The sequence below is a fragment of the Stegostoma tigrinum genome, chromosome 30 (genome assembly GCF_030684315.1).
Source record: "Stegostoma tigrinum isolate sSteTig4 chromosome 30, sSteTig4.hap1, whole genome shotgun sequence".
NCBI classification, from domain to species: Eukaryota; Metazoa; Chordata; class Chondrichthyes; order Orectolobiformes; family Stegostomatidae; genus Stegostoma; species Stegostoma tigrinum.
This window is the reverse complement of record NC_081383.1, coordinates 42,454,292-42,466,883: the sequence shown is the minus strand read 5'-3', so window position 1 is coordinate 42,466,883 and position 12,592 is coordinate 42,454,292. Positions and strand designations below refer to the sequence as shown.

Here is a 12,592-nt window from a genome sequence, read left to right as displayed (position 1 = left end):
GCGGCAAATGGTATGTTGCCCATCATAATGGTAGGACTTGAGTACAGGAAAGATGTCTTGCTGCAATTGTACTGGGCATTTGGTGCAGTTATGGTCTCCTTGTCGGAGAATGTTCTGTAACAAGTGTAACAGACTGATTCTTGGGATGGCAGGACTGATTTTTTTTTTGGGGGGGGGGGGGGGGGAGTTGCGGAGATCAGAAACCTATAAAAATTCTAACAGAACTAGATAGGATAAACACAGGTAAAATCTCAACAACAATTTTGATTGGGGGGGTGGGTCTAGAACTGTGGTCATGGTCTAAGCACATGGTGTAACTCATTTAGAACTGAGGTGAGGCAAAATTTCATCTAGAGTGGAGAACCAGAGTGGAATTCTCAAAGTAGTTGAGGTCAAAACATTGAACGTTTTCAAGAATGAGATACATACAGCTCTTCGGTCGAAACAGATCAAAGGGTATGAGGAGAAACTGGGAGCAATGTACGGAGTTGGATAATCAGTCATGTTCGAATCGAGTGGTGGAGCAGGTTCGAAGGGCCAAATGGCCTACTCCAATTCCTATTTTCTGCGTTTCTAAACAGATTGCAGGTCAAGAAGATAGCTCACCATTAACTTCTAAAGGGCAGCTAGGGTGGCCAATAATGCTGGCCAGATAGTGGCACCCACATCACATGAATTAACAATTAAAAATTGGGAGAGAGTCTAAAGTTAAACATAGACAGCAAAGCAGTCTGGCTGCCACCTTTATTTTAAAAAAAAAATCAGTCTTTCTAGGTCAAAATACAGAATTATGGCTTTGGCCAGAAGTAGGGTTACAACATAGGCTGTATGAATTCTGGGAGCGCCTCATCTCTATCCTCCCACTGTCATTCACCCAATATGTCTAACTTTACTCTTTGTTGGCTTGCCAAGACTTTTGGGTGATTCTTGACACAGTTAAAACAGTTGTTGTTATCGATTTTCAATGTTAAAGAGTATTTAAGGAAAATGAAAATGTTAATGTTTTCATCCTTGGTTGGTTACAGCATTGGACTAGAGGTTAATAGTTAATTTACGGTGACACCAGGTCAACCCAACCATGTTGGCATTGGAGTCTGGCCCAAATGTAGATGACATGATGCTGGATCACAAGGCAGACACTGATGAATGCAAAAGTATGGTAAGGTGTTGTCTGCAAAACTGCACATGCCTACAAACAGCCTTCTCTTCACCCTCTAAAGAAAAGGACAAACTGCATGATTGACAGTAGCGTGCGCTCAGATGGGGCGGTTTATTCGTGGTTGCCACATGGAGGATTCACTGAACCACAAGAACTCCTCGTACTCTAACAGCAAGTATAGGATAATTGCCTGGGGGGGTGGGGGGGGGGAGCGGAAATCCATAATCCCATCTTGGATTTCAGAGAATCGGCACTTGTCTTTGGCGGTTTACTTAGGCTATTTTTCAAAACCATCAAAAAAAAAGTCATATTTTATATAACATCTCTTTCAACAGAGTCCAGCACCATCCCAATAGCCACATACAGCAACCCTAAACATTCAGCATATAACATTCAATGCCACAACTATAAAGAGAAAAATCATTGGCAGCCTTCACTATGTTGTTTCTCTGCCCTTTGATTAAGTACATTTTTAGTGGCTTTGATAAGTAAAAGATTGATGCACAGATGTACTTTTTTTTAAAAAGAGCATGTTTCTCAGCAGTTTTTTTGAAATGCTAGAATGCGACAGCAATATCTTAAAGATTTTGGAGGAGACTTGCAGCTTAAAAGCCTTAGTGAAAAGCTAGACACTGTCATACGTTGGTCAGTTGGCACATACGAAGGGCAGTGACTCTGGGGGTGACACTCCCCTAAATGAGCTCATGGAAGAGCTTAGTGTGGTCAGACCCAAGAAGGTCAAAGAGAAAACTTCACTGTATTTTTCAGGGCTTTAAAGTAACAGTGGACTTTAAACAAATCTGCAAGACACCACTTCTTAGTTGACTTTCTACTCCTGAATTGAAAATTTATACTTGTTCACATACCATATTTGAATAAATAATGCTCAACACATTCTATGCAACTGTTCGGTGGTTCCCTCGTGTGGCTGCTTGGGAAGCTGGAGGTGTTTTAGGATAACTGGACGTAAGGTTCTTTAAGATATGTTAGAACAGGTTGAAAAGTTCAAGCAGTAGCAAAGCAGAGGTTCAAATATCACAACCAAGGGCTCATGGCAATCTAGCCTCGTCGAAATGTGCAAGGATCAAACAAATGTTGAGAAAACAAATGCTAACCTGCCAACTGATTCCTAGGAGATGTTAATCTACTTGTTTCAGAACTCATACAACTGCTTAAAATGACAATATTATAGAAAGGTTTTCTCCCTAAGGTAGAATAAGGAGAGCCACAGCACTAAATGCTAGAGGATGTTTAGCTGGTCACAATGAAATGGACAGAAAATTGAAAGGGCAGAGATTGTTATTGTGCAGTGCAACTAGTGAACTAGAAAATATTTAATTTGATGAAAGAAAATAGACCAAACTACATGCAGGAGGAGAGAGGGGGCACACTCACTGGCTCACACCATTAGACTTTCACCATCCAGAAACACACATCAGGAAACATGAAAAGTTTTTAAAAAGTTTTACTTTTAACATGAGGTTATTGTGTAATAAATATATTGCCATAAATGAAGTACCCCAGCAGAGACAGCAGTTAGCTGCTTTCATCATAGTGTAGGGAACTGGGACCATGGGTGAAACAATAAGAGAAGATGAATAAACTCATCTATGCAGTCAGCTTGCTTATGATCTCTAGAAAGGCTTGGTTTGGTAAACCAAGGCTGTACAGCTGTATGTTTAGTTCACATGAATACTGCATTCCGTAATGTACAGTTTATAATGTCTGCAACATAGGAAAGTAGCAGAAGCTGCTACATAGATTGTTACCAAAGATAACAAGACATCAAGACAGGTAATCAAAAGCTTGACTCATGAGCTAACAAGGTGTAGAGCTGGATGAACACAGCAGACCAAGCAGCATCTGAGGAGCAGGAAAGTTGACATTTCAGGCATAGACCCTTCTTCAGAAATGCTTGACTCATGAGGCAGGATTTAACAACTCCCTCAAAAAGGAGAGAGATGTAGAGCTGAAGGTATGGCTTCCAATACTACAGCAATAAAAATCAAAAAGTAGACAAGAGATAGAATTGGGAGAAATGCAGAGATTTCAGAGGTTTCATAGGGAGGAAGGGGTGAAGTTGTGGAGGAATATGTAAGCAGCAATGAGAATTTTAAATCTGTGTTATTGCCAGACTTGTCCACAAATCTAAAACTCTTCTGCAGTGCTAGCAAGGTTACAGAAGATGAAGAAGTTGAGCATCATGGCAGATTCCTAGTTAACCATACAAACAACTGAAAATATTGAACCTGGAGATCACGTTGCTGATATACCAGAGGACTTTTACAATATATCCATCAACTACTATTGGCTTTTACTCAGCACTTGGTATTATTATGTCCCACTAACAGCAGCTGTTGGGTGTGCACTGAACACTGTTAGCATGTGAGCTCTGCCATAATAGAGAAGTGTTACATCAGATCAGATGTGTTTTCTGAAGAAAACTGCTATTAGGGTAAAGCCTCTGCTACCAATGACATCTTCTCTACTTGGATTCACCCAAATCGCATTGAGGACTTCTTAAAAATGGACAAGGGAGTGTGAAATAACTATACCCCAACCATACAGCTCTCCCCCGATTCCACCTGTGGTCAACAGCCTCAAGTAAATTATTCTGTAGCTGTTTCATATCCATTATTTGGCAGAGTTCTTTTCCTTCTCACTAAATTTTCCTCTTCCATCTTCACAGCTTAACTCAATCTGTGGTACTGCCCCACAGGTGCTAGCAATCTTCTGATACCTCAGCCAACTGGCCAGACAATATAGCCCTCAGGAATGAGAACCCTGGCTGAAAATACATGCTCCTGCTTCCAAGGGTGTTGACGTGAATTGCAGTGTGCCCTCTGACACTTGGCAGGAATTAGCTAACTCAACACAGGCCAGGGACTGAATCTCAGACCTTCCTGGATCTGTACCACCTGGGCCAGAACATCTACTCAACAAGTTAGATAACAGCTGTATTCTGTGAAATTTTCACTAGGACTTTTAGTTTATTAACCCAACAGAAAAGACGACGCAATGGAAAAGCAGTAGACTGCATCCAGATTGTAACCAGATTGAAGTGCAGCATCCCAATGGACCACTTACCTCTTAGTGCATTTACCATATAGCGCTTTTAATTAAGTGTAAAACAGCCACAAATTATAGATCTAAGGCAGCTGCACTGACAGTGGATAAGGTGCTAGATGAATCTATCTGGATGTTGTGAAATGACCAGAAGGTCTTGAGAGGCTGCATCAATCAGCAATCAGAAAAATTTCAGGCATCAGAAATTTAAGCTGAGGAGACAAGAATTTTAAACTGGCTTTTGTTCAAAAACAGGCTTGAAGTGTAAACTAGGTAGCACGTATATGGTTCATGTAAAGAGACTGACAAAGTTGGCCCACGTAATTATTTACAATGATGAAACATTCAAATGTCAGACATTTAGTTAAAAGAATTTAAAAAAGGAAGCCTTGTGGAATCAGTCAGCAGGCAGGGTGTTTGAAGACATTTCTGAAGTGAACAGATTTAGGATATGGAGAAAAAGAACAGGATGCTCTAACAAAATGGAATGGACAAGCTTGACTCAATAACATTGCCCTGTTCTTAAAAATGCTTAAGTTCTTAAATTATTCTTCTTTAATGCCGAGAGCTCAAAATGCAGGACACTCAAAGCCAAGTCTCACTTACAGACAGCAGCCAATTTCAGAAATCCAGTCAGTTCTGTGTAAAGTACAAGTTCCTGTTGTTGTGTTCTGTCATCTTTGCAAATTGGAGGTTTGAAGTTGTAGTTTGCAGAAATGTGAGGGCAGAGACAAACATGACAAAAGGCTCTCGTATTTATCAGTTTTCAAACTGCAGCACTGGGTTGCGACTGTCTTTTCAATCATTCAGTGGGCCAAACAATGAATGCTGCCTGTGCTGACTGTGCAGAACAGCAGAATTAAACTCCAACAGGAGCTACCTGAAATCTAAGTTTGGGGTACTTGGGTGGGAGGGATGGGGTCAAGTTTACATCCCCAGTCTCAGGACTAAATCAAAACTCGCTTGCTCTTGTCTAACTTTATTCATATTTTCTATGAGTGGATTCAGGCAATAGGGAAGGTAAACCTAGGGGAAGAATGCCCATCCTACCGATAGTTGTTTCCCACTAGACGATTCCTGCTGGATGATTCAGAAAAGACCAGAGACACTGAAGGTCCTTCCAGCTGACAATGGAAAGTACTAACGGTGGCAGAAGGCAGTAAGAAAGAACAAACCACAATTCCCTTGCAAACTCTTGAATTGGAGTACACTCTCACGAGATCCAGTCACCAATCAAATAACCATCACTTAGGTGAAGGACTGAATGGTTAAAAATCGCCAAAGAATATGATTAAAAGACCCAAGGTACTTTTGGACTTAGTTGGTGAGCATACATACATTCCACACAGAGAAATGGAAACATTTGAGTCAATTTCCTCTTCCTAGTAGCATGGGCTAATTGCAAAACATCTATAATCTGCCTAACTGCAATAACTGACTAGGTTTAAAAGTGTGGAAATGAGGAGACTTTTTTTCTTAAAACTTAGTGCTTTATTACATTTTGGTATGTATTCCTTGAACGGATGGTGGAAAGAAACTGGGGAGGTGGGGTAATTAGTAATTCTGTTATAGAACCAGCACAGATGTCCTCTGTTTTACCATGACAGAAAGGTAGGTGGCATTTTACAGGTAATATAAAATTATTACAGGTTATTAAAAGCGAGTTTTTGTCTTTAAAATGGGTTCCATTTCTTTCCAGTCTCATCAGCTGATAGAACAGCAAACTGAGATATGCCCTTACATCCGATGGATATTGGGGCAGCGGCATGCAAAGAGTCATATTAACCTTTAACAGTCCAGGTGAAGAGATGCACTTTGGAAGTAACATGAGTACTCAATGGATATGAGGACAATAGGATACTGGGAGGATTCTTGAGCTGTTTGTTATAAATCCTTGAAGGTGATAGAGTAGTTAAAATAGCATATGGGAGGCTTATCTTTATCAGTTGAGGCATAGATTATAGGAGCAGGAAGGTTATGCTGGATCTGTAGAGGCCAGAGCTGCAGTACTGTCTACAGTTCTGGTCTCCGCAACATATAAAGGTATGTGATTGCACTGGAGGGTACAGAGGCGACTCACCAAGATATTGCCTGGGATGGAGTACTTGAGCTATGGAGAGGCTAGATAAGCTCAGAGATAATAGGAACTGCAGATGCTGGAGAATCCAGGATAACAAGGTGTAGAGTTGGATGAACATAGCAGGCCAAGCAGCATCATAGGTGCAGGAAGGCTGACATTTCGGGCCTATACACTTCATCAGAAATTGATTCAGCCTTCATGCTCCTATGATGCTGCTTGGCCTGCTGTGTTCATCCAGCTCTACACCTTGTTATCCCAGATAAGCTCAGTTTGTTTTCTTTGGAGCAGAGAAACTTGAGGGGTGACCCGATAGAGGTGTGTAAGATATTGAAGAGCATGGAGAGGATGCATAGAAAGCACTTATCTCACTTTGTTGAAGGATCAATAACAAGGGGGTCATAATTTTAAAGTGAAAGGTAGGGAGCTTAGAGGGGTGTGAGGAAAAAAACATTTTCTCCCAGAAAATGGAGAGGTTCTGGAGCACACTCCCTCGGATGGTATTTGTGGCAAGAAACTTCACAACCTTTAAAATGTACTTAGATGAGCACTTGTTAAGTCACAACATTCAGGGCTACTGGCTTAGTGCAAGAAAGTGGGACGTGTATGGATTTAGTGTAGCTTTGGTAGTACAAACATAATGGACTGAAGGGCCTCTTCTGTACTATATAATTCTACAAGTTCACTTGATCGAATAGAGAGCCTTAAGATTATGACAAGGTTTGATAGTCTAGAAATAAAGATGGTACTTCCTCTTACAGGTGGTCTAAAACTAAGAGGCCTGAAATGCAATAGTCACTAATAAACCCAATGGGGAATTCAGGAAAACTTTTGAGGTCTGAGTGCTTATAATGTGGAATTCCACCATTGCAGGGCAGCAATTAGGCAAACGAAATTGATGTATTCAAGTGGAACGGATGTAGATACACAAGATGGGGCGGAGAAGGGACACAGCACTATGCTGATATGCGTTTAAAGGAGGAGGATAGGTTGTGAGGAGCTGAAACTTAAGTATGTGCGAGATTGGCTGAATGGTCTACCTGATTGCAGTACAATTCACGTACCTCTATGAAATCCTATTTGATAATGTCCACAGAAGGAGTCACCATGACTAATGTGTCATACTCATACAATGGGCGCAAAATGATTTAATGACAGCCCCTTCTGACTTCCTGGAATCCTACTAGGGACTAATTCGCACCCATTAAAAAACTGGAGTAAAAACGAACAGGTGTCGCACTGGCACTGAAACGTCAGATGGACTACTGCATTAATAAATAACACAACCTCAGTGGACTACGGGAGAAAACATTTAAGCCACAGTACATTATGCAGAACAAGGTACCCTGTTATACTCTGCATGCTTTCAACAGGTCTGTGGGACAGACAGGATTGGTGGGTTTTAAACTACACTTTATTATTCTATGTTTTATGTTGTTAAACTGAGATCACTGTGCTCAGTAATGAATACAGTAGTTAAGCCTGCCACCAACTGAGACGGAAATCTCATGCAACAACCATTTGTTTATAAATGACCTAAAGAGTTCTCAAGTTTTCACCGGCAAGATCTGATGTTAAAACTGTTTGATGCCCCTTCTGTTAGGGACAGAAGAACCTCAGAATGGCACTGTGAATATAGAACTGAACTTTAAATGTAAACCAAGTTGAATTTTGAAGATCGAGATATTGAAATCAAGAGAAAAAGAGTTAGCGACAGTCAGAAAAAGGTGGAGAGAAACCATGAAAAATAGGAAACAGAACAGGCTAATGGTCCAACGCTCCAAGGGAGAGCAGGACAGAAAGCAAGCACAGGAAAAGGAATTGAGAGAAAACAAAGAGGGAGCTAGAGAACGGGAAGAAAAAGGAGAATGCTTGAGAAAGAAAGGATATAGACAGTATTAGGGCAACATAGCTGTATTTGTGGCCTATGTGAATTGGACACAGTGTCCAATTTTAGGCACCACACCTAAGGAAGGACTGTGTCCAATTTTGGGCCTCAGCAAGGACATACTGACCGTGGAGTGTGTCCAGCGGAGATTCACACGGATGATCCCTGGAATGGTAGGTTTAACGTATGATGAACGACTAAGGACCCTGGGATTGTATTCATTAGAGTTTAGAAGGTTGAGGGGAGATTTAATAGAAACTTACAAGATAATGTATGGCTTAGAAAGGGTGGACGCTGGGAAGCTGTTTCCGTTAGGTGGGGAGACTAGGGCCCGTGGGCACAGCCTTAGAATTAGAGGGGGTAAATTTAAAACGGAAATGAGGAGACATTTCTTCAGCCAGAGTGTGGTGGGCCTGAGGAATTCATTGCCACGGAGTGCAGTGGAGGCCGGGACATTAGATACCTTCAAGGTAGAGATCGATAAATTTTTGATCTCACAAGGAATCAAGGGCTACGGGGACTCGATGGGCCAAATGGCCTTACTTCCACTCCTATGTCTTATGGTCTTATGGATGGCTTGGACACTTTAAACCAAGGAATGAAATCAACAGTTGACATGGGTATGATTCCAGCTGCTAGTTTCAGAAAGACGTGACTTTAGAAAATCAGACAAGCAAAGCCTTTAAGGAGATTAAGCACATGGTTTATTGACCCTCTTCTCTACCAGAGCTCAAAAAAAAATCTGGCTCTGGACGAGACAATAGGGATCTTGCTGAACAACCTTTTGCTTTTGCTTCTGCTTCTGCTTCAAAAAACTATCGAACCAGATAGTCTGAGACCTTCAAAACTTGCAGTAAAAGCTGCAAGTATCTTTCTTCCTCTCTTAGCTGAAATTATCGGGAACTTCAAAATGTCCCATATCCTAGTATTTTGACACTCTTACAAAGTTTGAGAAGTGAAACTGTAGCAACTTTCCCAACTATTCGAACCCAGTGGCTTCCCATTCGTGCTGAAATTTGTTTGGAAGACCTTCTATCAGTTTGTAGCGATCAGCAATTTTATTTTGACAAAGAAATTGAGACAGCTCATCAAATTCTAGCTTTTGGTTCTCAGACCACTGGCCAATAGGGTGTTTCCTGTTTGCCTTTTTAAAAACACCATCATAAAAACACAACCATAGCTCTTGTGCCCTTTGCATAGTGAAAGTCTCTCTCTCTTTGGAATGAAACTGGTAAAGTTCTAATTTGGGATTATATTTTAGATGTTGAACAGTTTTGCCAGTCATTTTTTTAGAAATTACTTTTGTTTTATAATAAAAATGATTATATTTGAATTATTTAAAGAAACCTGTTGAATTGTTTTTCATTTTGGAATGCAGTACCAAAAGGGAAACCTTAACTATTCCCTTCATAATCTTATAGGTTTCCATAAGATCTCCCCTTATTCTTCTGAATTCCAATGAGTATAGTCTCAGCCTACTCAGGCTCTCCTCATAATCCAATCCTCTCAACTCTGGAATCACCCAAGTGAATCTCCTCTGCACCCCAAGACTAGACCACTAGGTTATGTAGGGTGAACACCAGCAGAGTTTCTGGTCATTCAGACCAGCAATCTATGATGCAATTTCTATTTAAATAAATACATGTATCATGCTATAAATTGATGGATTCCTATGAGACTGGAATAATTAAATATGCATTGTTCCTGTATAAATTCGTATAAAAGCAGATCAACATGGCATTTAAGTGTATGGTTCCATAACACAACTTAGATTAAATGTGTATAAAGTAACTACAGATTTTTGTGATGAAGTTAGATTAAACACATATTTTGGATTGGCTGTTTTGAGGCTCATTTATTGGATATAATGGCTGTAGTGTACCAGCTGCTGAGTAGTTACAATCCAGCATCCATACATCATTCTGCAGCATACATACAGAAATACTTTCTGTATTCATTGCATACAGATGAATTGCAGCTGCCTGACATTATCTTCTGCTTTGATCATCCTGGCTTAAAAATGTACTAATTATTACAATTTCAGCAGCGAGCAGTATGTGACATGGTGAAATATATGGTTGAAATCTGGACAGGTTTTTGTCGTGAACTAACTATGGTGACTGCAGTTCACCCTATGTCGAAGCTAAAGATTAAAATAATTTGCCTTTCAATACTGGAACGAAGCTAAATTACCTCAATATAAAATTGGTGCATTTTTAAAACTCCGTTTTTAATTTCAGCAATTACAAAATCTGAAAGAGAGTGTCCATTTTCTATGTTGTACTCAGCCATCAAATCTTTCCACCACTTGCAAGCAAGCAGTCCAGCAAAATTATAACGCATCAAGGATTCAGATGAGGTAATCAGGAATGTTTCATTATAGAATTGCAGGCTCTGCTCAAAAATATTTAATATTATAGAAAAACTCAAATGAAAACAGAAACTGCTGGAAACACACAGCTGGTCAGACAGGGTCTTCAGGCAGACGGGTTGTGTTGCTAGAAATTTGCGTTTTAAATTTGTATTTTGTTTTATTACTTCAATGGAGTCTACTCAGTATTGTATTAAATTGACATTTGAAATTACATTGTAAATCACAACAGAGTCAGCACCTGAGGTACAAGTATGCATGTTCCTTACCTCCATTCTGAGTAATATAACGAACCCATGGCAAAGCCTGGTAGCCACTTTTCTCAATAATCTTCAAGTAACGTACCTAACCAAAAGAAAATAAATTCTTAGAAAAATAGTCAAACACACTCCTCTTTTTACCTACCATTAGATTTCCTTCATAAGCTTGAGAGTGAAGCCCATGTGCAGAAGTTTCAGTAAAATAGTATCGGTCAGTTTTTATAACATAAAAGGAGCACATTATCTTGATGGTAGTAGGGAAAAAGAAATCAGATTTGGTGTCAAAGAAGCCACAAACTCTCCTCTCCATCCACTCCCTCTCCCTGCAACCATGTTCTAATTTGGGTCAATTAGGAACTGCTTTCACAGGAGGATCTGTAGCTAATTCTCTGAAAGAAATTGGAATTCTTCCTTGGTCCAGAGCTTTGCATTCATATATATTGAACTGGCTATCCTGTAAATCCATCATATAAAACTTTGCTGTTTCTGCTATTTAATGTGCAACTTTGTAATATATATTGAACACAATTTGTCAGTTAAGTCACATTCAATGCTGATGTTGGCTTGATTGTTACAACAAAAGTCATAAATACTAAGTGTTGTTCATTGGCTTTTTGTTGGGGATCATTCATTCAATTTCGTTCTCATATTGATCTGCACAGGGATTATAAATTTTAGGAGACTGTCCCTTTCTCTGTTCTCTATCATACTTTCACCTGGATGATTTTGCATTAAACACACCTCTGTCCAGTCCAGTCAGCTGCACAGGTGCCTATGCAGGCACTGGTCCTTCAATAAACAGATATGTATCAGGTAAAGGCAAGGTATGCACTGCAAAAACTGAAAATGAAAATATGCCAGAAGTATCTGATTGCAAAAGATAGACTAAGAATAGATTTCTCTAGGGTTTATTTTGAGTAGGTTGGGGGGGTGCAGCTGGGGCTGGTGGCTAATTTGATCTGCAATATAAATCTCAGCTCTAGATCGAGCTGATGAACCAGAAAGATGGTTTCTTGAAAGCTCTGAGGAGGTGGTTCTGGTAAGTCATTCAACCAACTGAACCACATGATTTCAGGGCAGAGGTCACTTCAGTCTCCACAGGCTTTTTTTTAAATAAGGCTAACCACATTTATTTTCATAAACACAGCAAGAGCAAATATATATGTTTAATTTTAGCAAAGATCAGAGAGGCCTTTGATACCCACTTCATCTGAACTGAAGCCTCAGCATTTTAAACTTCTGGTCTGAAAAGAGAGCTTTGTTTTAGAGTTTACTAAAGATGTTACAAAATGAGACTTTTTAAAAAGTAAATTATACCGTAATTGGCTATGAAAGAACATATATTTCCAGATAAAAGACTTCTCATATTCAGAGTTCAGACTTGAACTAAGTCCAACCAGTGAGCAATTACTCTAAGCCCAATTATAAGTAAGTCTATACTGTGTTTTCAGATTGTTGTTTAACAGGCTTTACATAGAGCACTCTACGCCTCAAGAGTGAAAATAAATGAAGGTTCTGAAACATCAAATCAAATTTGTTTGATAAGTTTAGAAGTCTGACCTTAAAATGATAATCTATGAAAGTCCCAACTCTGATCAAATTAGACATGTGGTCTGGTATTTGAGAAAGTAGGAAATAGAAAACAAACACCTGGCTGACAGTGATGCAGTTTAAAATTATACAAAACTTGTACCTTAATTTACTTTCTTCAGGGACCACCCCCTCCCTCAAACAAACAAACATTCACTTGGTTCCCTTAAGTGAAAGTCTT

The 12,592-nt window shown here is 39.7% G+C and overlaps 1 protein-coding gene across 1 annotated transcript in view; it reads right to left on the bottom strand.

The window, feature by feature from the left end:
- The window catches only part of LOC125465845 (AP-1 complex subunit mu-1), an 86,354-nt gene that overhangs the window by 19,870 nt on the left and 53,892 nt on the right, over window positions 1-12,592 (bottom strand). Inside the window, exon 11 of the mRNA XM_059638434.1 lies at window positions 10,831-10,906. Within this exon, the coding sequence (XP_059494417.1) occupies window positions 10,831-10,906 (76 nt within the window). The remainder of the gene's footprint in view (window positions 1-10,830; window positions 10,907-12,592) is intronic.